Below are 24,649 nucleotides of genomic sequence, written 5' to 3'. Positions count from 1 at the left end.
ATCAGTCAGTATGTGGCCCAGAAGTTGACTGACAGCATGCCAGGGCGAGTTGCAGAGGTCTTCAAAAAGAAGGGTCAACACTGAAAATATTGACTCTTTGCATAAACTTAATGTAATTGTCAGTAAAAGCCTTTGACACTTATGAAATGCTTGTAATTTTACTTCAGTATACCATAGCAACATCTGACAAAAAGGTCTAAAAACACTGAAGCAGTAAACTTTGTGAAAACCAATACTTGTGTCATTCTCAAAACTATTGGCCATGACTGTATTTATCAAAGGATGAAAAACAGGTGTTTTCGCTGATGTTAGGTGTTCACCTGATCTATCAAGGTGTCACCACCAGCGATGTGATCGTTGGCAGTTGTCCCAACTGGTGAATCACCGGCTGAAGCTACTATGTTGGCTTGCGCAAACCTTAAACTTCAACGTGGTATATTTCACTTTAGTTCATTAATAGTTCATTAATAAATATGGTGATTTTTAATCATCTCATATTATAAGAAATTGCTCATATATTGATCAACAGTTGTCAGTTTTTGGGGCACAGGCCTATTCACATTTGTTCTTTGTTTTGAATAATGTATTGGAGATGGCACCTGCTCTTAGCCCTCTCTGACCCAGTTTATAACTCATACCTCATTAAATTCAATAGTGCGCACTGTGTCGCTTACTGATATTGTCCCTTGACTTTAATATATGCTTTTTTTTTTACTGAAATGCAGCAAAAAGGTTAATGACAATAATTTGAGTCCCCTTTTAAATACTAATTTAGTAAGCAGCATACAAGGACATGTACCGAAACATGTGCAGTTTGAAAGGCTCTTAATAACCCTTTTTTTGTACTAGATTGATCAAGTACTGTATGTCATATCCACAGACGACTCTTTCTCTCTTCCAAAATGATCAAATAATTTATACAGTGACGCTTGTGAAGCTTTCATCTTTTCTCAGACTGGGATAAAATGCAGCTCAGCCATTCTAAATAATAAAGTAGGGAAGGAGTTATGTGAACATCATCTTTAGCATTGTATAAGCCAAAGAAAACACCCAAAATTATATAGATGAAATCCACCTAAGGAGTTGTGTTTAATAAAGACAATGGGCCTGATTCATTAGTGATCTTATCTTGTGAAAAAGTTAAGATGCTTATTTTAAGAAGAAACAGGGAGATAAGAGTGAAGTTAAGACGGATTTTCATCTTAACTTTAGAAATTATTCACTTAAGCTAGGTACACACTACAGGGTTTTCGTCCAATAATTGGCTCAACCAGCCGACATACGACCACTCTTTCAAAAGTCGGGTCAGTGTGTGTAGTGACACGATGGTCAAAATTGTGCCCAAATAGATGATTGTCGCCTCATTTGGTTGGTCGCACCATTAAATATTTTCGTTCCAATCTCATTTTCGTTGTGTAGTGTGTATAAATTTCCGACCGATCCACAACAGTGAGTACGAAATTGCAATCATTGCTCATGACAACATGGCTGTAAAAAGTCGCTAAAGGGACGTCCGCTTTTCCCTTCGTCTAAAACAAGGCTAGTGTGTATGCAGTCCATGGACCGAGCGATCGGACCATCGATCGCATGTAAAATCGATCGGCATAAAAAGTTGGTGGAAAATTCTGTAGTGTGTACCCAGCTTTACGCAGTGGATTTTGCTTCTTATCTTCCTTTTTTGGGCATGCACAGAGTGGATTTGCTTAAGATAAGCAAAAAACGGCATATAAGATCACTAATGTTTGCCATTAATTGTGTAAGCATATACCTGATGTATGAAATCCTTTAATGCTTTGGATGCCAGAATTGTCTAAAGCACATTCTCTCAAGCATATTGCACCAATGTTAACAATATTGACATATAAAGTGAAAGGTGCTTATACGTAACTAACTAGTAAGTGTGTAATTATGATGCTAGATACAAGGCCTATCATGGAGGACATAAAAGGTTAATGTGTGCATATGTCTTTCGCAAAACACAAAAAGATCGCAAATTGCACACAGCAATGTGGAAAGAATTCCTACAGGTAAAGAGTGAATTAGTTATATGTAACACTGGTAATGTGGTAATGTAACTAAACAATAATGTAACCAAATGATACAATGTTGCCATAAGAGTAAAATATAATTTAATGTTTACGGTAACATTTTATCATTTTATTGGTTGATAATGCTACCATGTGATTAGTGTTATAATTGAAATTTTCACCACTTACCTGTGATCGTTAGAACATGAAGAAAGCCCCCTGAAATGGGGTACCACATACCTTCCTGAATTAGCACACTCCCTGGGTAGTTCCCAACTTAACCCTGTGTGCAGTTTGCACTATATTTGTGTTGCCACTGTATAGTGATCCTTGGAGGGGGTTCTGTCCCTTACTGCACTGGGCAGTTACAGGCAGGGCCGCCGAGAGGGGGGGGGAGCGGGTACATTTTACCCGGGCCCGGCCATGCCAGGGGGCCCGGGCCGGGCCCTTGCTGCTATTTTTTGTCATTTTTTTTTTTTATTTTATTTTTTTGTATTTTGCGTATTTTTATTTTTTTAAAAAAAAAATTCCCGTGGGGTAGGGGGAGGGGGGGGGGGGGGCGTTGGTGGGGGGAGCTATAAGAAATAAAAAAAAAAAAATCAATACTCACGTGACCGCGGCGCCGCGTCCCTCCTCTCCTGTCTTCTCCATTCACACTGACTGTCGGGCGTGACGTCATCAAGTCACGCCCGGCAGTCAGTCAGTGAGGAGCGCCGCAGCCTGACAAGACCAAAGAAGAAGAAAGAAGAGAAGACAGAAGAGAAGAGAAGAAAAGAAAGAAGCTGACAAAAGGTAAGGAAAGAAACTGAGAGGCACAGAGGAGGAAAAGAGAGGGACAGAGGAGGAAAAGAGAGGCACAGAGGAGGAAAAGAGAGGCACAGAGGAGGAAAAGAGAGGCACAGAGGAGGAAAAGAGAGGCACAGGGGAGGAAAAGAGAGGCACAGAGGAGGAAAAGAGAGGCACAGAGGAGGAAAAGAGGGGCACAGAGGAGGAAAAGAGAGGCACAGAGGAGGAAAAGAGGGGCACAGAGGAGGAAAAGAGAGGCACAGAGGAGGAAAAGGGGGCACAGAGGAGGAAAAGAGAGGCACAGAGGAGGAAAAGAGAGGCACAGAGGAGGAAAAGAGAGGCACAGAGGAGGAAAAGAGAGGCACAGAGGAGGAAAAGAGGGGCACAGAGGAGGAAAAGAGGGGCACAGAGGAGGAAAAGAGGGGCACAGAGGAGGAAAAGAGGGGCACAGAGGAGGAAAAGAGGGGCACAGAGGAGGAAAAGAGAGGCACAGAGGAGGAAAAGAGGGGCAGAGAGGCACAGAGGAGGAAAAGAGGGGCAGAGAGGCACAGAGGAGGAAAAGAGGGGCAGAGAGGCACAGAGGAGGAAAAGAGGGGCAGAGAGGCACAGAGGAGGAAAACAGGGGCAGAGAGGCACAGAGGAGGAAAACAGCGGCAGAGAGGCACAGAGTTATAAAAAAAAAGGGGCAAAGAGGCACAGAGTGAATAAAAAGGGGGGAAAGCAGCATGGAGGGCGCAGTGTAGTTGTGATGGGGCTTGTTGCAATGTAGTGTGTGTGCGGTAGGTGGTGGCTAATTAATGGGCGCTATTTTGTTTGTAGGGTGATGGTGAGGCAATTTAATAGTGGGGATTATTAATTTAAGATGGGGTGATTTGGGGCCTATTGAATGTGGAGGTGAGTTTGGGGAGGATGAGGTCTATTTATTAAATGTGACTATGAATTATTTAATGGCAGTGATGGTTGCGGGAAATAGGTATTGCTAGGCTGTTTGCATGACGGGAAATAGGTTTATTTATTACATGTGAATTCTATTATTTTAATGTTGGGGCTGGAGGAAGGCCTAATTATTAATCGTGGGTGCTATTGATTTAACGCTGCGTCTGACTGAAATTTTCTAAATGTAGCCATTTTTTTCCCAAATAGGTCCTTCTACATTCCAAGATCCAGGCAAGCCACAACTAAAGAAACCAGCAGCCTCGGGTGGAGAAAGTGAGAAGAACAGGTAGGACAGAGCAGCATAGTGTGTGAAATGTTGTGATTCTAGTAGGGACAATGCCAATGTTTGGTGAGCCCAGTGGGCGCAGGCCAAGACTGAACTGTTTGTGTACACACTGCATTCTTTGTATACTACACTGTGGTGCTGGATGTCTTAAAAGTCAGGAGTGCTTGGACATATGTGACGCTGTGGTGAATTCAGGACCTAGTGATTTTGATGTGCTAGCTATGCGCCCAACGGTGCATTGCCACGGCCCCAAATGTATGACCACATTCCCGAAAATTTTTGCACCGTCGTTAGGCTAGCACGCCCCAATGGCGCATTGACACGCCCCTGAATGTATGACCAAACCCGCGTCGTGTTTTTTGCGCCGCCGTTAGGCGGCGCAAAAATTTTTTAGGGCTTACTCAACTATGGGGGGGCCCCATGAGTTTGTTGTACCCGGGCCCTGAATTCCTCTTGGCAGCCCTGGTTACAGGTGTGCACTGTTACTAGATAAGTGTCTTTCCACATTACCTAACAGTAAGGAAATGCTGGATATTTCCTTTTTAAAGAGGCCGTGGAAGTTAAATGTAAAGCTCCATATTCAGTCCATACGGGACATGGTTAAGCAGCCTTTTTCTTAGTGTAAATGTTTACTGTCTACATAGATACAAAACGTGGACTTACATCACCAAGTAGAATGGGCCCTGTAAATGGTGGTCCCAGCTGGTTAAATAATGCTTTCCAGTTAATAGAAGTGAGTAACTGTCCATTCATAGGTTTCATAACCGATACTTATGTTGTGCTAACTTATATACACTGGTTTTGTATCACAATTAATAGCTTTTCAAGTTATTGTCAATCTTTGTAAAAGTACATAGAGGGCTATATGTTCCAGTCCAACAGCAGAGTCAGTTTGGGGTCAGTAGGTTGTTTGAGTTAGGAGAATAAATGTAAGTTTTGAGTGTCTGTGTGGAGGGATTGCAATGGGGTAGAGTAACACAGGGAGGTTAGACCATAGTTGCCAACTTTGTGACCCTGTCCTCCGGGAGGACAGGTGACGTGACAAAGGTAGGAGGGGGCGTGGGCCGCCCCCACTATAAAATGCCTAAATTCACGGCATTGAATAGCGGAGGTGTGGCTTAATGACACAATTAAACCCTGCCCCCGATATTCAATGCCGTGAATTTCGACATTTTTTAGAATCCGGGAGGGTTGCCTACTCTTCCGGGAGTCTGGGAGGACTCCCCTAAAATTCATGAGCCTCCCGGAAATTCCGTGAGTATAGGCAAGTATGAGTTAGACGATTGTTCTGGAATTTTATATGCTTGCCTAAAGAGGTGAGTTTCCAATTGTGAGGGAGAGGAATCCACAGAGTGGGTGCAGCCTGAAAGAAATCCTGTAATTAGGAGTGGGAGCAAGTAATAAGTGTGAAGTAATGATTGTGAATAAGAGGCACAAAGCTTTGGCAGGCAAAAGAGGTCAAGCAACACGTAGAGAGCAAAGGCGTTGAAAATCCAGATAGTATGTACCACAAAAGATGGGGATATGAGTGAGGAACAGTAGTTCTATCACTAATAGAAATGTACAGATGTCTGGCTTCAAACATAGATCAGTGATGTCGTACTGAGGGGAGGAATACCAGACATTCTGTTCTTTGGGATCGTTCTGCTTTTGACCGATATCAGCAGCATTTGGCAAACAAGCTGAAAATTGAGTGATTTAATTACATGATTGTTAAATGACCATTTACTTTTCGGATAAAGTATTTCATCAATAATAGGTAGCATTTTAACAAAATTGGAAAATTTAACACCATGAATTATAGCTATTTCTAAGCTAATTGATTGCATAAAATACATTGTTGCATATTAAGATCAATAAAATAAGGAATAGTAAACCATTAAATAATCCACATTATCATAATTTAAAAATAAAATTAGAAAAAAAAAGAATTTAAATATAAATTTCTACGACAGTTGTGTTACAGCCCTCTGGAGCACAACTGGTTTATAGGAATGTTCACATTTAATCACTGACTATAACACAGGATCAGCCACTCTTGTCTGCATAGTGTCCATGCATCTCTAGGCAACTGACACTTCTCCTTAATGTCTCGTTTGACTGTAGGATGTGTCATTCTGTCATAACACATCTTTATCTCAATCATTTATTTATCCAGCATTGCCAGAACCTTTATCAGTAAAATGTCACAGATCACACCTATATTATATTTAAATAAAAATCAGATTTATAGTACCGTATGTGTTATATATTGAGGGACTCATACACTTACGGGAGTGTAAGGTACATGTTGGAACAAATGCGACTTATGTACACTGAGACTCATATATATCTGTCTGGAGATGGGAAACTTGCGGGTGCTTGATTAGTGGTTTAAGTTATGAACTGATAGAGATGGACATCAGCTTGGATTGGTCCGACTTAACATACTTGTGTAAGATGGGGGGGGGGGTTTTGGATGCAATTTCTGGCTGCGTTTTAGACGGAAACTGCGTCCAACCCTATCTGAAACAGCAATGTTTTCTTTTATCCCCCAAATTAATATAAACATTAAATAATACATTGCGGTACATTATGTTACTTGCACTGTTGTGAAAAGTGTTTCTACTGATGTTATTAGTCCTCAAATGTCTTTTAGGTATGCAGATGTTTTATTATTTCAGATATCAACATGTTTTACCTCAGACAATGAGGGCAGAGAGATATTGATGATCTCTATCTATATATTACTATATTTTATGTAAAGGATTAAACCATTGATAAGATCAGTAGATAAAGTTGCATATTGTAATGAGATTTTAGCTACGAGAGGTTGTGTGAATTCTTCAGTGGATTATTTGAAGGTGTATTTAACTAGGATGAATGGACCTTATTGTATCTAATCTTCAAGTCCAGCTTTTCTGGTATGTTCCCATTTTATTAGCCAATCAGATTATCAGCATAAAATGCATTTGCCCAAGTCGTACAAGGAAAAGACGACCACATTTCAATTTCCAGATAATTTAGCCTGAATAGGGGGGCTTTGCAACAGCTTCTATTTCAACCCTGTGGCTTGTCTTCTATTTCAGCCACCATAGTCCATCACTTGCTTCCGTAGAGTGCAAGAGAAGCCAGCCCAAACATAGGCCGTCCAGGATGAAGCTCAGTGAGGGACTTCCCACTCTGTCTTCATCTATTCATAATATATCAGGGTCTGGACCAGTTGCATGTAATTGCACAATATAAAATGCATACTGTGTGATTAATGATATGGGGCATACTGTCACAGAAACACAAAATTCCATGTCTAGCCTTACGAGAGGTTAATCCTCTCTTTGAAACAAGTTGACCCAAATTATTCAAAGATCTCTCAGGTAAAATAATAAACTGAACCTTGACTAAATATACGGACACTTTCATCATTCTAAAAGTAGTCCAAAGGGTATGTTTACTAAGCTGCAGGTTTGAAAAAGTGGAGATGTTGCCTATAGCAACCAATCAGATTCTAGCTGTCATTCTGTAGAATGTACTAAATAAATGATAGCTAGAATCTGATTGGTTGCTATAGGCAACATCTTCACTTTTTAAAACCCGCAGTTTAGTAAATATACTCTCAAATCTTTTTCCAGGCATAAGTCCTAACAGGACTTTTCTTATTTTCCATTTCCCTGACTAAATTGCCTTTTAACCCAAAACATTCTTTTTTGAGTTACTGTCCTGCTTTGTTTTTAAATGACATAGTTTAGTATGTCCTAAAAATATGTATATGCTGCCTTCAAGACCATCTACAAATTATTTAATAATGTATCTTGTCTCAGTTGTGTCTCTAGTTCCAAATTAACTAGTTAAGTTGCATTTTCTTGAATAGTTGTTCAGTTCATATAATGGCTGACTCACTGTGTGTAAGATACAGATCTACTATAAAAGAGATGAGGCGTGTGAGGAAAGGGTAGTAGCAGTGGTGGGACTACCACAACTGCAGGAAGTGTGGCCAATATACAGGGCCCAGGTATGAGGTGGGCTTTACTGCCCATGTTCTGGTCCCCACGCAAGCTCATAAGAGCAAAGCGGGTGCCTCAGGAGGTGTGGATTGGAGTCACCATGCCCCCCCCTATATTTTGCTATGAGGCCCAGCCAGGACACCCCTGGTTAAAGGCATACTTGCCTATGTTTCATACCTCGCTTCCGGTAGATGTGGGGTTGGACATATGAGAAGTAGAGGTGGGTGTGACTTGATTATGCCATGTGCATGATCGAGAGGGAGCGGCAAGGCATATGATGAACCTAATTTCTTTAGTTATCCTTTAACAGCTGTACAAATAAGCAGCTTATGACAAGCACCAGGTAGATGTAGGATAGTATTAATTTTACGTATCCAGCTGTTCAACAGCTCGTTTCTAACCAGTCTCAGCCTTTATATGGAAATGACTGAGTCAAATCAATTATTTTACAATTCATGTTACAATGTTTATATTATCTGCTCCCCTCCAGCTTCCTCCAACTACAGAACACAAGTGGAAGTGAACACAGATGGTTATATTTATTGAACTAAATTACTCAAGTAACATTAATGTATCACTATAACCAGAGCTCAGTGATCACTACTGGGTCATGTGTCACCTATTTCACATGACTTATTTTGTTCCATGATGCAAATCTCTCAGAGGGAAAGGAAAAAAAGATATGAGGTTCTCCTCATACCAGCAACTTCATTTGTTGTAAACTGAAATGTGTGTATTATAAGAAATAATGTACTGTCTACTGACAATCAACCTTGAAGTTTCTTAAGCCCTCAGCTCCAGAGTCTGCTTATGGTTTCACTAAATAGATCTGAATTCTTCCAGCTGAACTGGTACAATATTGAATAATGAGGTGTCATTAAAATGTTGTTCACATCTCAAAGGCATGTGTATGGTGTCATTGATCGACCAGAACGCATGGGGCCTTTGTAAAAGCACCAGGTCTGGCCAAACTCTGTGTGACCAAGTTGCCATCTGATCACTTGGTCTAAACAAAAGAACATATTGACATTTTATTGGAGCTCCAAAATAAACATTTGTGTAGCTTTTTTCCCCAGTGTGGGTAGCTTGTCATCTGAGGAAGGGGCAGGCCCGGCGCTCCCATTAGGCAACCTTAGGCAGTTGCCTAGGGCGCCGGGACCTGCAGGGCGCCGCTGACTAGATTTTCTAATCTAGTCAGCGGTTCAGCGGCACGAGAGAGATGCACAGCAGCGGCGGCGGGGCGGCCGCCGCTGTTTTTTAATGTCTGCATGATCACTGACGTCAGTCAGTGATCATGTGATAGTCTGTCCGGCGCCTCTGAGGTATCACACTGTCTGTCACTGACAGACAGTGTGAATAAAGTTATTCCCCCCTCCTCTCCCCTCTCAGCATGCATCGCGAGGAGCAGCTAGAGGAAGATAAGGTAAGTGAAATCTATTTTTTTTTTAATTTAGTGTGTTCGGGGGGCGCGGGCGGGGGCGGCTTGCCTAGGGCGCCGAGAACCCTTGCACCGCCCCTGGGAAGGGGTTAGCCTCCTGGGAGTCAGGAGGAAATCCCATCCATTGGGGAGGAGAATGGGCCTATTTAAGGGCTCAAATTCAGTCTACTCTTGGCTGGTGTCTGGGGAGGGTGATAGTCTCACACCTCTACACCGAAAGAGTCAATATAACCTGAATCTTGTGCATAGCTCTGATTTGATGTTCACATGTATAGCTCTGTTGTGCTGTGGATCCTCACAATAAAGCTCCTGTTTGACCCCAACTCAAAACTTTGGCTGGTGACTTGATGTTAAGCCACTACAATGGACATAGTCTCTATCATGTTCTGAATCGTGCACATAACGTCATAATTATATTTAATCAATAATCACGTGCAATGAGATGCTAAATAAACCTGGGACTGGATTTGCTGTTACTGGTCCGTTACTTTGCTTGTCTGCCACTGAGATAGTTACTTAAGAGCCGCAGTTCTTGAGAGACTATTCCTGACAATTCTGCCTTTTATTTGTGATCACAGCTTCTACTTCTACTATTGTTACCTGAACTGACTTTTCCCTGACTACGTCTCTGTTTTATTACCCGTATTAATTGTTAAACAAGACTTTGGCTTGTTTAACTATGCTCAACTTCTATCTGCACTGACCTTGGCTTGCTCCTGATTCCTTACACTCTGGACTCTTTCTCTAATACCAGTGTTACGTTCGTAACTATCGTCACCAATAAAGATTGTCCAATGCGATCACTGTGGTTCCAAAGCACAAAGGTTTTTTTTGCAAAATATATTACAAGGCAAAGTTTGGCATGCATACGCATGCGCCTGTTAGCACTAACACAAGCTTCTCTCACAAAGCTCTGGTTTCCAAAGCCAGAGGTGAACAATTTAAACACTGTACAGTTGCAAAATGCAATGACATCACAAAGATACACAGTTACAGAATTCCGGCCTGCATTCATAGGTTGAAGGATCTTGACCTCCCAGGAACTCTATGTGGCATTGGTGGATTCCTCTGGTCATTGTTCCTTGAGATTGCCAGGTGTCCTTTCCTCAGACTCCCTCCTCTAGACCTGTATAAACTGGTTTATGATCCCTGTGAACTGGCTATTTGGTGTATGAAAAGCTGGTATTATTTATAGCAAGTTTTCGCAAAGTGCAAATGCTACATAAATAACCGGAAACGTTCTCATGCAATTGCGAACAAAATGATACCAAACTCATAATTCAATTGTTGGAAACATTATTTAGCCACTTTACCACTTTATATTTTATATTAACTAAAAATAAATAGATGTTGTTATTTGCAACAATAATTTTTCGATTGTGTACTAATCGCATCGCAACCGATGTTAGTGTACAGAAAGTAATGATTACCACCTTCATCCAATTATTAAACTTCAACACCAGATCCGTCACAAAATTAGTTTAAATCACTCAGAATCCTTGCTTACACAAACCCTAGCTCGTGTCTCTCTCAGGTCCTTACCTGCTTTCACATCACTTACATGTGTCTCCTATGTTGGTCAAGTTTCACGGTTTGCATGTCTAGTCCGCAGCCGCCTTGGTTCTTCACCATTTTCCAAGACGGAATGTTTGACATGCTGCAAATGATATGACGTTTTTGGACATGTCAATTGGAAGCAACTGGCATTCTGCACATCAATGCATGTGCAATGTTTTTGTGTGCGAAGTTCCCTTACATCTGCACATGGGCAAAGTTTTCATGCATGCCAGACAGAAGCTACTACTGTTGACCTTTGTATGGGAAGCAACATTTCATTGACTGAACAGGGATCAGAATGAACAAGGGTGCTAAATAAAACAGATCAATGATCAACTAGAGTAAAAACATTTAGCTTCTGATGGAATCATCAGAAAGAATTGCCAGTGGGTTAGGTACTACAGGTAAAATAGGTAGAATAACACTATTGATAACTCTGAGATCTTTAAAAAAAACATTTAGGTCTCTTTACCTGACTTTTTAATGAGAATGATATGAATATTACATTAACTCTGTACTGGGACAGTAACTCCCTGTTTCAATAAAGATTGTATCAGCAGCTTGATACCCTCCTCTTCTTCAAGATACAAAAGGGCACTGCGGTATCCATATAAATTGTTCCCATACCTCCTTTGCATGATGTGACCACAAATTAGGAGGCACTTGTACTAGAATCTCTCTTTGGAGATTCGTCAGCTCCTGATTGATGTCGGTGAACCATCACCTCTCTATACATCTGATTCCTAAAGGGCTACTAGCACTTTAAACTTGTTTTTAGAGGGTACATCAAGATACACTGCATCAGTAGAGTGATACATAGTGCATCCAAGGTTCCACAACTAATATTTCTCTAAAAGATTGGTTGGACTAGTTGGACAGAGAGGAAAACCATGGTTATCATTCATAGGACCAATCATACCAGATACAGGCTTTGTAGAAATGATTAGCTATGGGTTGATTATAAGTATCCACTGCAGTAACAGTTTGATCTGAGATAGGGAGAGAGAAACAAATCTAATTTAGAAGCTCCAGTATCTCTTACATACTGTATCTACAAAGTATGAGCTTCACCTCTGTACCTGCTTATTTATGTAATTGGATTAGTAATAAAATTAATAATTAGTAATTTCATCACCCTTTTTCTCTTACCTTCCAACATCAATTATTTTAAATTGGGTCTGCATGAATGAAGAAGCAATTTACAAATGCTGCTAATATAACCGTTGAGTCTTGTCTTACAAAGACTTCTCTTCTTTCAAAGTAGTCTGCTACTGACACTGACTTGTCTTGCTTACAAACATTTATTTTAGACCAATTTGTCTTAGCTGTAAAGGATTGTTATGAGGTCTGCTCTACAGTCACTCACATCATCCCTTCTTGGATTAGCAGCAGGCCAGTTTGTTTTTTTACACAATTTTTCTCTAACATCAGAGTAAAAATCAATAGTTGACCATAGGACATGTACTATTTGAGGCTAATTACATAGATGTAATAGCCTACTACTGAAAGAAAAAATACAATAACAAACTGTCAAATGGATCATACAAGTAAGGTTTGTCAAGATTAGCAATAGGGTTGTCAAACTGCATGCATTAAGCCAAAGCGCTGTAGGCTTCTGTACGATACCAACTTCTCTGTCAGTGAAAGCAAAGTACACCTACAATAATATGAGGATAACCTTTTACAAGCTTCTTGTTCATTGCAAACCTTTCTTTATTTAATAATGTGTTCCCTTCTGCAAAATGAAAAATATATCTCAAAGTTCTGTGACATGTATAAACTAATTGGCCCACCAGGCAATTTCTTTAGGCTAAAGAAGTCATTTACGAAGTGCACTTTGGTTTTGCACTGGTGACCTCGATGGTTCCCCCAGTGGACACTTTCGCTCCACTATCAGGAAAGTAAAAGTGCGTCTTAATGTGCAAAGTGGCAGAAGAATATTTTATGGTGCACTGTTCAAAAGTGTAAACTTCATGTCAAAGTTGTAAGCAGTGTTATGGGAGAAAGACTGAAAAGATTATTCAGTTGAACATGGTGGTACGTACTGGCCAAGAAACGGAGGGTCAAGTCTCTTTATTATCGCCCCTTTCAATTGAATACAGTTTTCTGTTTTTCTCCCAAAATAGTGCTTGGTTTAGCCCTCTTGGTCTTGTCCTACTAAGTATAGGACAGTGTTACCCAAACCCAGTCCTCAGGTACCCCTAACAGTGCTTGTTTTCCATATCACCTTGCTGGAGTACAGGTGTATTCAATACTGACTGACACATTGTAACAGATCCACAGGTGGTATAATTATTTCACTTGTGACCGGGAAAACATGCACTGTTAGGGATCCTGAGAACTGGGTTTAGGAAACACTTGTATAGGATGAGACCTCTTTATGTCCATTTAATAAACTTACTCAAATCTTGTGTCTGTACTGCTCCGAAAATCGATTTTCCAGGTATGCGCCAGCTCCTTACCATTACACCATTACTCTCAACTTCTACTCTCTTTCTGTGCAGACTGCTGCTGCTCCGCAAATGTAACTATCTTGCTCTTCAATCTTGTGGCCTGACGGCGGAAATCTCAGAAATCTTGGTGTATTTATTAGAGGTGGATTCAAAACCTCATTTGCTGTCTGAGGTCCATAAATGACCTCCCAAGTGTATTAAAATGGCAATCAAATCAATAATGACACAGCCTGAATGAACTGACAATTTTTGTTCCACATTTCCTGGACTAAACTAATATACGAGGTATTGCAATATATACAGTGTGTATGTGTGTGTGTGTATATATATATATATATATATATATATATATATATATATATATATATATATATATATATAAATATGTACTATTATTACATGTATATAAGCTACTTTTCCTTCTGTTTCCTAATATTATTTTTTCAAGCAGCCTATAGACAGTTTTAATTTATTTTATAAAATAACTGTGACAATTCACTTGTTCTATATTTATTATAGTGATTTTTTTTGTCATAAGAATAAAAGACAGTAACAAAAAATGTAATGAGCTCATTGGTATTAATATATAGTATCATGAATGCTCCCCTTCAACAGTTTTAATTAATAAAAGGCACAGCATACCAGTGTATAATGTATGGAGTGTAAATTTCCATGTATATTTGTGCACATTGGGCATTGGGTCTATGTATATATATATATATATATATATATATATATATAAACCTTTGAGCTAGACATATTTAATAAAAATACCAAGAATGCTTTTCCCAGTTAATTAAAACATACTGTACAAAAAGCGTCTCACCACAAGCTCATTTTATTTATAGTTAGGTCATACTGGCATCACTGAATTTGAAAGGAGATCCTCTAGGCCTGAGGCCCCTGCCCCAAATGTCCTTACTGTAATCCACCAGTGTGAGACTCCATATTGTGCCAGTATAGACACCTGAAGTACTCATTACGTATACATTTAGGTAGAAAGTCTGACGACACCTCCCATGTTCTGTGCCAATGTGTCCAGCTGTTTATAACTATTTTCCTGTCTGCTCAATCTGACCTCTCGGTTGCACTGTCACTGACCAATCTCTCTGTCTCTTTTCTGCCTTGTTACCCACCTTGGGGATGTAGAGTAAAGATGCTGGAATCAGAACTTTGGTTATGTTGGATGAGCAAGGAGGTAAGTTATCTTAAGGGAAACTCTTATATTCTAAATTCTGATTTAACTTGTAATATTAATGTAACTTGATATAAAATGTATCTGTTCTGCTACCTGTCTCCTGATTTCTGGTATTCTGTGTGTACGGGTGGGGAGGTGTACACACACACACACACACACACACACACACACACACACAGTAAAGGTCTTTCTGCTGGAACTGTTACACATGAAGTATGTTTAATGATATGATGTGGACTGAATTAAAAAATGTTTTGTATGCTACCTGTCACAAGTTTTCCAGTCTTCAGGTAAAGGTGGTAGGAGCCTTATATAAATGTCAGGGGACCCAGGACCACTGCGGGTGTATTAGGGGAAAAAAAATACTTACGATATGTTCTCTACAGTCAATATTTTATGTACTAAAGACAAAAGAAGCCTTGTTCTCATATGTTTTATTAAACATTTCTCTGTTCTGGATAGCATACATTTTTGTCCAAGTTCTTAAAAACATATATAAAAATAATTTCTTTCATGTCAATGTCATCTTTTAGAAAATGTGACTTAACCTGACTAGCACATCCAAAGTATCCCACCACTACGTCTTTTGGAACACCCCAGTAAAAGTAATCTGCACCCATTTTCACATAGTCTGGAAGATACACTGGGTGAATTCCAATTTACTTGTACTTTAGGATCAAACTTTTATTAATTTACACTTTTATTTTTTCCTCTGAAAATATTGCTCAGTTTATCCTCATTTGTGTTTCAGATGAATCATTAGGGCTGTCATTATTACATGTGGCACTTGTGTGTTTGAAGGTTTTTTTTTCCATTGTTGGAAATGCATTTCCCAGCAGGAGTGAAACTGAAGGAGCAAAATATATCTCATTGAAATGCCCGGTGTCTGGCAACTCAGAGGTGCTGGAAATACCAATCCTTCTGGAAAGACCAATCCTCCTTGTGGAGCTTTTTCTGAGTTGAACGAAATTTGCGTATTGGCACATAATACACTTCTATAAACCTAAGCATGCGTACTACAAACCACTCATTTTGGAATTAGTGCTTTGTGCAATTGCTCAGAATTAAAGAAGCATATTATAAGGCAATGTGGAAATTGTGTTCAACTAAGCATGAGCTCCTGTGTGCCCTACCACAAGGCAGGGTACACCCCTGTAAATCCACCCTCTCGAGGAGCAAAGGGCTGCACACCCTCCTGCAATATAGAGTATGCATATGTACCTGCACGCTCTCCACCCCTTTATCTCATTTAAATAATCTCGTCCTGTAGGGACAGCCTGGAGGAAGAATGCTATTAAGGGACCCTGGGCAAGATAGTGAAAATAGCAAAAGATGAATAAGGAGTATAAAACTAAGATAGATTCATATTGTTACATACTTCTCACTGCCCACCACATTTCTTGCCAATTTATTGGCCATGTACCTGTCAAAATGCCCACTCAGCTGATGTCATCACACAGCAATACATGACTACTAGTTGCACATGCAGTGATCTATGTAATCCTTGTCTGGACACCAGTTCTCAGAGGTTATAGTTTCTTTCTAGAGTTGCTAGTCATATCTTGTATTTCCTCCTTGGTACTGACTCTTAATTCCTTACATGCCTATGTTTGTCTAGCATTTTGCTCCAGTGCAGGGATCTTAAATTTAATACATGAAAATGTAAAAGAATGCATGATGTACAGTCAACAATAGAGGAATGGAACCTTGGAGTTATCATTTTAGTTTATATCAAGAAAAGCTTGCAGTGTAGTCAAGCAGTGGGAATAACCAGTAGAATGATTGGTTGAATAGGAGTAGGTATTATTAGCAGGACAAGGGAAGATTATTTACACTTATAGGTCACTGATAAGACATCATCCTGTTCTGGAGGCCCTATCTCCAAAACAATCAGGGAAGGGCCACTAAAAGATGGGCTGCATAACAAAACTTATTAGGGAAGACTTGAAGAGTTGAACAATAAGTTAAAAGAGAAAAGGGTCAGAGGTGATTTGAGAGAAACATTGAAATACATCTAAAGTATTAGTTCAGGAAGTCAGCATTTCTAAAAATAAGAGGATTGCTAGGATATTTTAAACACACTTTAAAAGAAAGACTGAAAGCTTACATAAAGAATAACTTTTTTTTTGGGTGATAGATAGGTCCATAAAATAGTCACCCAACAGTAAAATAATTTTAAAAACTAAATAGATAAAAATCAAGAACAAATATATAAAAATAAAATAAAAACCAACAAAACACCTTACAAGAAGGGCAGAGATCCCTCAGTGGCCACTTTATTAGGTACACCTGTACACTGACTCATTAATGCAAATATCTGATAATGTGACAGCAACTCAATGCATAAACGCCTGCAGACGTGGTCAAGAGGTTCAGTTGACCAAACACCAGAATGGTGAAGAATTGTGATCTAAGCGCACCCTGCGAGGATTGTTGGTGCAGACAGGGTGGTCTGAGTATCTCAGGAACTGCTGGTCTCCAGGGATTTTCATGCACAACAGTCTCTAGAGTTTACAGAAAATAGTGTACAAAATGAAAAACATCCAGTGAGTGGCAGTTTTGTGTGTGAAAATGCCATGTTAATGAAAGAGGTAAAAGGAGAATGACCAAACTGTTTCAGGCTGACAGGAAGGCAACAGTAACTCAAATATCCATGTGTTAAAAAAGTGGTATGCAGAGGACCATCTCTGAATGCACAGCACCTTGAAGTGGGTGGACTACATCAGCAGAGGACCACACTGGGTTTTACTCGTATCAGCTAAGATCAGGAAACTGATGGTACAGTGGGCACAGACTCTCCAAAACGAAACAGTTGAAGATGAAAAAACATTGCCTGGTCTGAAGAATTCCTGTAGTTGGTGTAAAAAAAATGACTCCATGGATCCATCCTGCCTTGAGTCTGTGCTGCAGGCTGGTGATTGTGGTGTAATGGTGTAGGGAATGTTTTCTTGGCACACATTAGGCCTCTTAAAACCTATTGTGCATAGTTGAATGAGTATTGTTGCTGACCATGTGTATCCCTTCATGGCCACAGTCTACCCATCTTCTACTGGTTTCTTCCAGTAGTATAATTTGCCATGTCACAAAGCACACCTCATCTCAGGCTGGTTCTATGAATGTGACAATGAGTTCAGTGTACTCGAATGGCCTCCACAGTCATCACATCTCAATCCAATAGAGCACCTTTGGGATATGATGGAACCGGAGATTTGCAGCCTGAATGTGCAGTTGACAAATCTGCAGCAACTGTGTGATGCCATCATGTCAAGAAGATCCAAAATCTCTAAGGAACGTTTCCAGCACCTTCATTTCCAGCACCCTGAACCCATGCCACAAATCATTCAGGGTGCTGTGAGGGAAAGTGAGTGTCCTACTCAGCACAAGAAAGATTTTTGTAGGTGGATCTATGTTTCTGTCTACAGATCTAGATAATTTGTTCAGGCCATGAATCCTTTTCTAAAATACTATTGTCAGCATATCTGGGTCATCCATTAGGCAACCTATGCTCCCACCTAGGGTCCAGTGGTCATTGAGGGGCCCAGATTACCATAACCCATTTTTATGTTTTGTTTTTTTGACAAATGGAGGATGAAGCTGGACCAAGCCAGTATGTTGCCTTGGGCCCCAGGAGTTCCTAATCTGGCTCTGATTTCCAGTCTTTATTACCCAGGATTTGTATGCCAATATGGGCAGACAAAATTGTATCGGGATCAGATATTTTTAATTTCAAGTCCCCTTCTATTGCCCTTATTGGTGCTCTTGACTCTAGCCCAGCTTTATACCCCAGTATTTCTATAGCTAATTTTATTTTATCACCAGTGCTGTCTGCAGCAACAGTATTTCTCTTCACTCCTCGGGTCCCATTTCCACATCATTAGAGTCGCTTTCATTGAATTTAAGTTCCTTCTGATCGAAAATGGAATGAAAAATTATTTTGCTGTTATGTGAAGCGTTTCAAAAGATATTTAATGAGCACTTTCTGTCAGGACATGGAACAGGCCCACAAAATTGCTACTTCATCTCAGGGGTGAATTAATACTACCATAGACCTTGGCTGGTGGTCAAGCTACTTGCTCTATTCTGCATACTTTTTTGGCGCTTGAATATCCACTTCAGAACACTTTTATTAGAACATACCAAACAGTAGCAAAACTCATACTCCAAATATTTTTCAATAAATATCAAAATGATCTCCCTAATTGTGATGCTGTAGAAAATGTTATCAATACTCCTTGTTCTTTTATATTAGACTCCTACTATGTCTGTGGAGACTCCTCTCCCCATGCAGTTGATGTCAATCCCATGAATAACCATGGTTTAAAATAATTATTCTTTTGGAAATTGGGAACTACTAGCTTTGAGCAGTGTCTTTATTTCCAATTAACCATCAACTAATATGCAGACCATAAAAATCTTCTCTATCTGCAGTTAACTTGCAGGCTTATTCCCTATGGGAATATTTTATTCTCCTTCTACCTGTATCTTGACCTAAAGGACGTAGAAGCTTTAAAGCAGATGCTTTTCCACAAAGTTTTAGTCCATTTAACTTTAAAGAACTAGCTGGATCTGAAATGTCATCAATCATATCTGCAATATTGCTTCTATTCAAGGTCTGAGAAATAGAGTTCCTACGGGGAACAAAAACCCCATTAATGTCTAAAGAATGTCATTCTAGAGCTCAATCCTGGGCCAATTACTCCAAAGCAACTGGTCATCCTGGTTTCAAAAAATTGAAGCTCATTCGAAGACATTTCCAGTGGCTTGGCCAATTTATGGACAGATTTAATCACACATCTGTCTTTCTCTTATAAATGGGTCAAGGTTTGTTGTAGATCATTTTTCTAAAATATGTCATTTTGTTATTTTGAAAAATCTTCTTGATGCTTCTACATCGCTAGAGATATTTGTTCCTTAGCCTACCACTCACAGTCCAACAGACATACTGAGAGGATTGTGTAAGTGTTAAAACAGAATATTGTCTCTGGTCTCAATATCTGGGCGAATCTCCTTCCCTGGGAAGAATTCACTATCCACAACCATGTACATTTTCTAGTGGTTTTTGGAACCCATTTCAGGGTGCAGGCACTTTCTTCTCTTACATCTTATGCGCCTGTAATTGATGCTAAAATCTCTGATCCCCAGATTATCTGAACTGAGTCTGATAACCTCAGGAAGCCAAATTCTGTGCTTCACCCTGATATAAGAAGTGTGGCTTTCTACCAATAACATCATTGTCTTTCCAGCCATCCAGGGGTTTACTCAGCTGGTGCCTCCACACACTCATGTTAGTGTGCATGGTGCCTATTTTGAAATCTCTATGGCATTCTATTACAACTCAGCGATTTCGCGTAACCCTCATCTGGACAATAGTTATCTGTGATTATAGAATGCCTGACTAGTGGCATTCTTATATTTCTTCCCTTGACATTAAACTTGGGCTTTGGGTTCCTGACCATTCATGATTGCCTTAGCCATATATTTTAGTTTTTTCTTTTGTGCCACTGCTATGCATTTGGCTAATCTCTGGTTCCTCTTTCATTTAATCCGTTTACTTGTCTCTCCTTAAACGTCTTCATGTGAGTTGCAGTCAGGGGACATCACAAGGCAAAAATCAAGTTCCCTTGCAGGAACCACTGAAAAACACCTGGTGCATCTTAGACTTAGTGAAGGTTTCTTTGAAGATCTAGTAGATTAGTGATTTTGCCTCGAGTTAATGATACATTTTGTTTGAATTACAAAGAAAAAAAAAAAGAAAGCAAAGCATGAAACAAACTCAGACAGCAAGAGCAGGTAGTCACCCAATGGTCAAATAGCCACAGAGTCAATAACAAGGAACATTTGCTAAGAGTGTAAGCAGAGCGAAGGATTGGGTAAAGCCACCAAATGTACATCACATTACTTTTAGTTTGGGAAGGGATTATATAGAGTTGGGTAATTAAGGATTGAGCTTTACCTGCAGAAGATCAGTGCTAGAAAATAAACCATGTTTCAGCTACCAACCAGAGCTTGTAAACAGTCTCCATAGCTAAACTCTTAAGAAGCAGCAAGACTACAGAGGTTTCAGAGTTCGTCCTCAAAGCATGTGACAGAATAGTGAAACTATTGAGCTTTGAACCAGTCACCACTTAAACATAAGGCTCTCCAGTTAAAGAGCAGGGTCACAGCTAGCATCCTTGGCAACTCAACGGCTGCTGCCTCTAGCAAGTCACGAGCTGCAGGCATCTATGGATCCATAGCGCATTGCTGTTTGTTCACTACAACCTAGTAGTCAAACCGTTAGACACTGCTGTAGTCGACATTGTTATATGCTATGGTTTTCAATTTTTTCAATTAATGAAAGGAGTGATTCTAAAGTGGCAGAGATTGGAGATTGATGTGACATTTTTTGCACAGTGCATCTCTTTAGAATTTTCAGCCTCTCCATACACATAGATGCACTTTTAGTTTACAGAGGTAACTCCCAAGAGTGGAGAGTATTGGGGCTGATTTATAGGTAGGAGCAAATCCAGCTACTTGGTGCAAAATCTGCACATGGAACAATCATATTGTGATGTATAGTGAGCAATCTAAAATTAACTACTTGATTCAGAGTTGTGAGGCGAGGGTGGAGAAACCCAACTCTACAATGCAGTGTGGTCAGTATGTGGGTACAACATGCCCTGTATGCAGAAAATAATTTCACATTTGCCCTGCTTGCAGTGCAACATTATTTGTTCAGATGCAGATTCTGCACCCGGTAGAAAATCAGCCCCTACGTGTGCACCTTGGTGAATCATCTAAGCTCATCGGTGCAAGACCAATGCGTTTTACACTGTTATATTAAGTTTGAAATATAGAATACTAATTTGTACTTGTATGATATTAAATAATAGAGCTACTGCTAACACGATTGGATGAATTAATTAAAACTTAATGACCGGTGTATTATATTAAGGGAATATGTAAAGAGTATATTATGGTAAAAATGAAGCAAAAATGGATTTTATATTATTATGATTGGATTTTTTATGTGATAGTTGACATTCTACATTTTGGAGTAATTTATTCGACACAGTACAAAACCACGTTTTCAATACTAATGAGATTTTCATAAACTTACTGAATATTTCCAGTTAGTGTCCTCAAAACAGCAGGATATTCTTCATGCTTGTGATCTTACCTAATATATTTATTACTTTGTATTTATCAGAAAAAGACCCTGTTCTGACTCATTTTTTGTGTCCATCCCTTGTAGAGATATTTCCCCATTTGGCAGCATTTTAAAAGTAATTTCCAGGGACACTTTGGTGCTGACAAATGCATCTCAGTTTGTCATGTGTGATATGTTCTGGATAGACATTGGTGGACTACAACCCCATTATGGAATGTTTGCTGAACTTATAATGTCATATATTTGCATTTTCAATGCTCCGGTTAAATAAGTATTAAGTTGTAAGCAGAACGTATAAAGATATTGAGAATTGCATTCAGTATACAAAATATTAGGAATTGTAGTGTGCAGGTGAAAAGCATGGGGTTTTTCATAGACAAAATTTACAGGGACAAATATTTAAAATCTGGGAATGTAGCGGGAAATTAAGGACAGTTGAGAGATATATATTTCCCTGTATATATCTCTGGCACCTTAACACACATATAGAGAGACAGTTTTCAATGCATTTCCACTCTTAGTAGTAGATTTAGCTAGCCTTCTAAAAAGGAAAACAATTCTTAATGTACTAGATAAATGATAGTTAGAATCTGAATGGTTGCTATGGGCAACACCTCCACTTCTTTTTTAGAATGTTTAATAAATCTACCCTTTAATCTGATCCTTATGACCCTTCTTCTCATAAGCATTGAACTGGAGCAATGACTAGAGCCTTACCAATTGTGAATTGTATTACAGCATTGGGACTCACACATGTCTCCTATCAACCATGTATGATCTACCCAGAAGCCCTTGCAGGAGAGGGTTCCAAAGCATACTTGCTTTAATTTTACTATAATGAGTGCATTTCTTTCACAGCATAAATCCTGAATTAATCGTTTTACTATATTACCATCCACATGACGGTGTGACACATGACATGGGCACACAATTAATTATAACAATAGGTAAATATGTCTGTGGGATAGTGTGAGCGGTGTAGTGACACATAGTCTGAAAAAGTGTTATGTACCAACAGCTTATTCCATGAACTAAAAAAGAGGAGTATTAGGCAGTATATAGAGATTCCAAGTTATGAGTATATCAGGGTTCCCAAACCTGGTTAAATTTATCTCCTTTGTTATGTATATAGTGGGTCATTTTTGTGCTATGAACCAGACCTTATTTTTGACTATATGGAAAGGAGGTGGTAGAGGTTGTTTCTAAAATGTTGTCACTGAACTCCTAGGGGCCTGGGGGACATGAAATATTAGTTTATTGGGCCTTGTAATAAGGCCCAAAACAGGCACATCAAGGAAGGCAGTCAAGGACTTAGCGGAACATTAGTTTGTAGTATCTCATCTAGAAACATTTTGATGTCTAAACAAAAGACAGAATTCTTCGAGCATGTTCACAAAATGTGATAAAAGGCACTTTGACTGCTTAGAGGAAGACTAAGAGTGGAAAATTTTGTTTAATCTAGTCAGGATCAGGTACCACTTTGTATATATGTTAAATGAATTTTCCTTAATTAGCGCCTAATTATTAGCCAAGAGTCCTTATCTGGTAGGGGAGGGAGGGATGAATTATTTTCCCAGTCAAATTCATGCTACACTAATGGTTCCAAATTGAAGGGCGTAGCATGCTATATAACACAGAAATTATATCTGATCTCATAGGAGTCCTTCAAAAGGGGTGAGCCCTTTAACAGTTCTTATTTTGGGGGTTCATGTTTTCTATTTACTCTGCAAAAATGTTAACATAAGTAATAAAAATGGAAAGAAAGAATTCAAATATGAAAAGATTACTACTACCCAGTTTGCCCATATATTCATAGTTGTCAGTTGCCCCTGTTTTCCATGAACAGTCCCAGATTTTAAAGACTTTTTTCACCTGAGATTGTCCCGATATTAAACTGAATAAATTTACAGTGGCGTTACCCTTATTCAGTATATTGGATGCAATTCTCACTGTCTATTTATATTACTTAGGCTTTGTATACTAATATTTATTCAGCATAAGAATTTAACATACTTTGAAATACCATTATAACTACGTTCAGTAAAACTGTCACTATGGGGATTTAAATCAACCAATTGTTGATGAGACTCTCCTATACATGCACCTGCCAGCTTGTTTGCCTAATGTCCTCTAGGCCACGGTGGTGCAGAATCTGGGCTGGGCCCCCCAGATATGTGGTGCCCCCAGCTCAGTCTGTTTAGTAGATATGGGAGACTTATTCTCATGGGAGTGCTGTATTATCACCCAGTGCTCTCAATTTAAAAAAACCCTCCCATAAATGTTACATAAGCCGCTCTCTAATGCTTCATTGATCAGAAATATTGGGAAAGAATCAAGCAGCCATAAGCCCATGAAGCATATTGGGGTCACAGCTGAGTCCCCAAAGAACCTAGTCTCCGGCACTGTCACTACCAGTGCTACCCCACTGTGCCAGCTGACAAGGGTCCCTGGAACATATATGTAAATGTTGGCAACTTGATATACTCAAGTGTATATAGTGTATGCTATCCAGTGTATATAGTGTATGCTATCCAGTGTATATAGTGTATGCTATCCAGTGTATATAGTGTATGCTAACCAGTGTATATAGTGTATGCTAACCAGTGTATATAGTGTATGCTAACAAGTGTATATTGTGTATGCTAACAAGTGTATATAGTGTATGCTAACAAGTGTATATAGTGTATGCTAACAAGTGTATATAGTGTATGCTAACAAGTGTATATAGTGTATGCTAACACGTGTATATAGTGTATGCTAAGAGGTGTATATAGTGTATGCTAACAAGTGTATATAGTGTATGCTAAGAGGTGTATATAGTGTATGCTAACAAGTGTA

At 39.4% G+C, this 24,649-nt stretch overlaps 1 protein-coding gene across 2 annotated transcripts in view; it reads left to right on the top strand.

Moving 5' to 3' along the window:
* SNAP25 (synaptosome associated protein 25) overlaps positions 1–24,649 on the top strand; it is a 102,609-nt gene that overhangs the window by 50,774 nt on the left and 27,186 nt on the right. For both annotated transcript variants that reach the window (XM_075203980.1, XM_075203981.1), the window contains exon 4: positions 14,613–14,661. In XM_075203980.1, coding sequence (XP_075060081.1) covers positions 14,613–14,661 — 49 coding nt within the window. The remainder of the gene's footprint in view (positions 1–14,612; positions 14,662–24,649) is intronic.

Source organism: Mixophyes fleayi, chromosome 3, assembly GCF_038048845.1.
Source record: "Mixophyes fleayi isolate aMixFle1 chromosome 3, aMixFle1.hap1, whole genome shotgun sequence".
NCBI lineage: Eukaryota > Metazoa > Chordata > Amphibia > Anura > Limnodynastidae > Mixophyes > Mixophyes fleayi.
The sequence above is the reverse complement of the archived record's forward strand: the minus strand, read 5'-3'. Positions and strand labels throughout refer to the sequence as shown.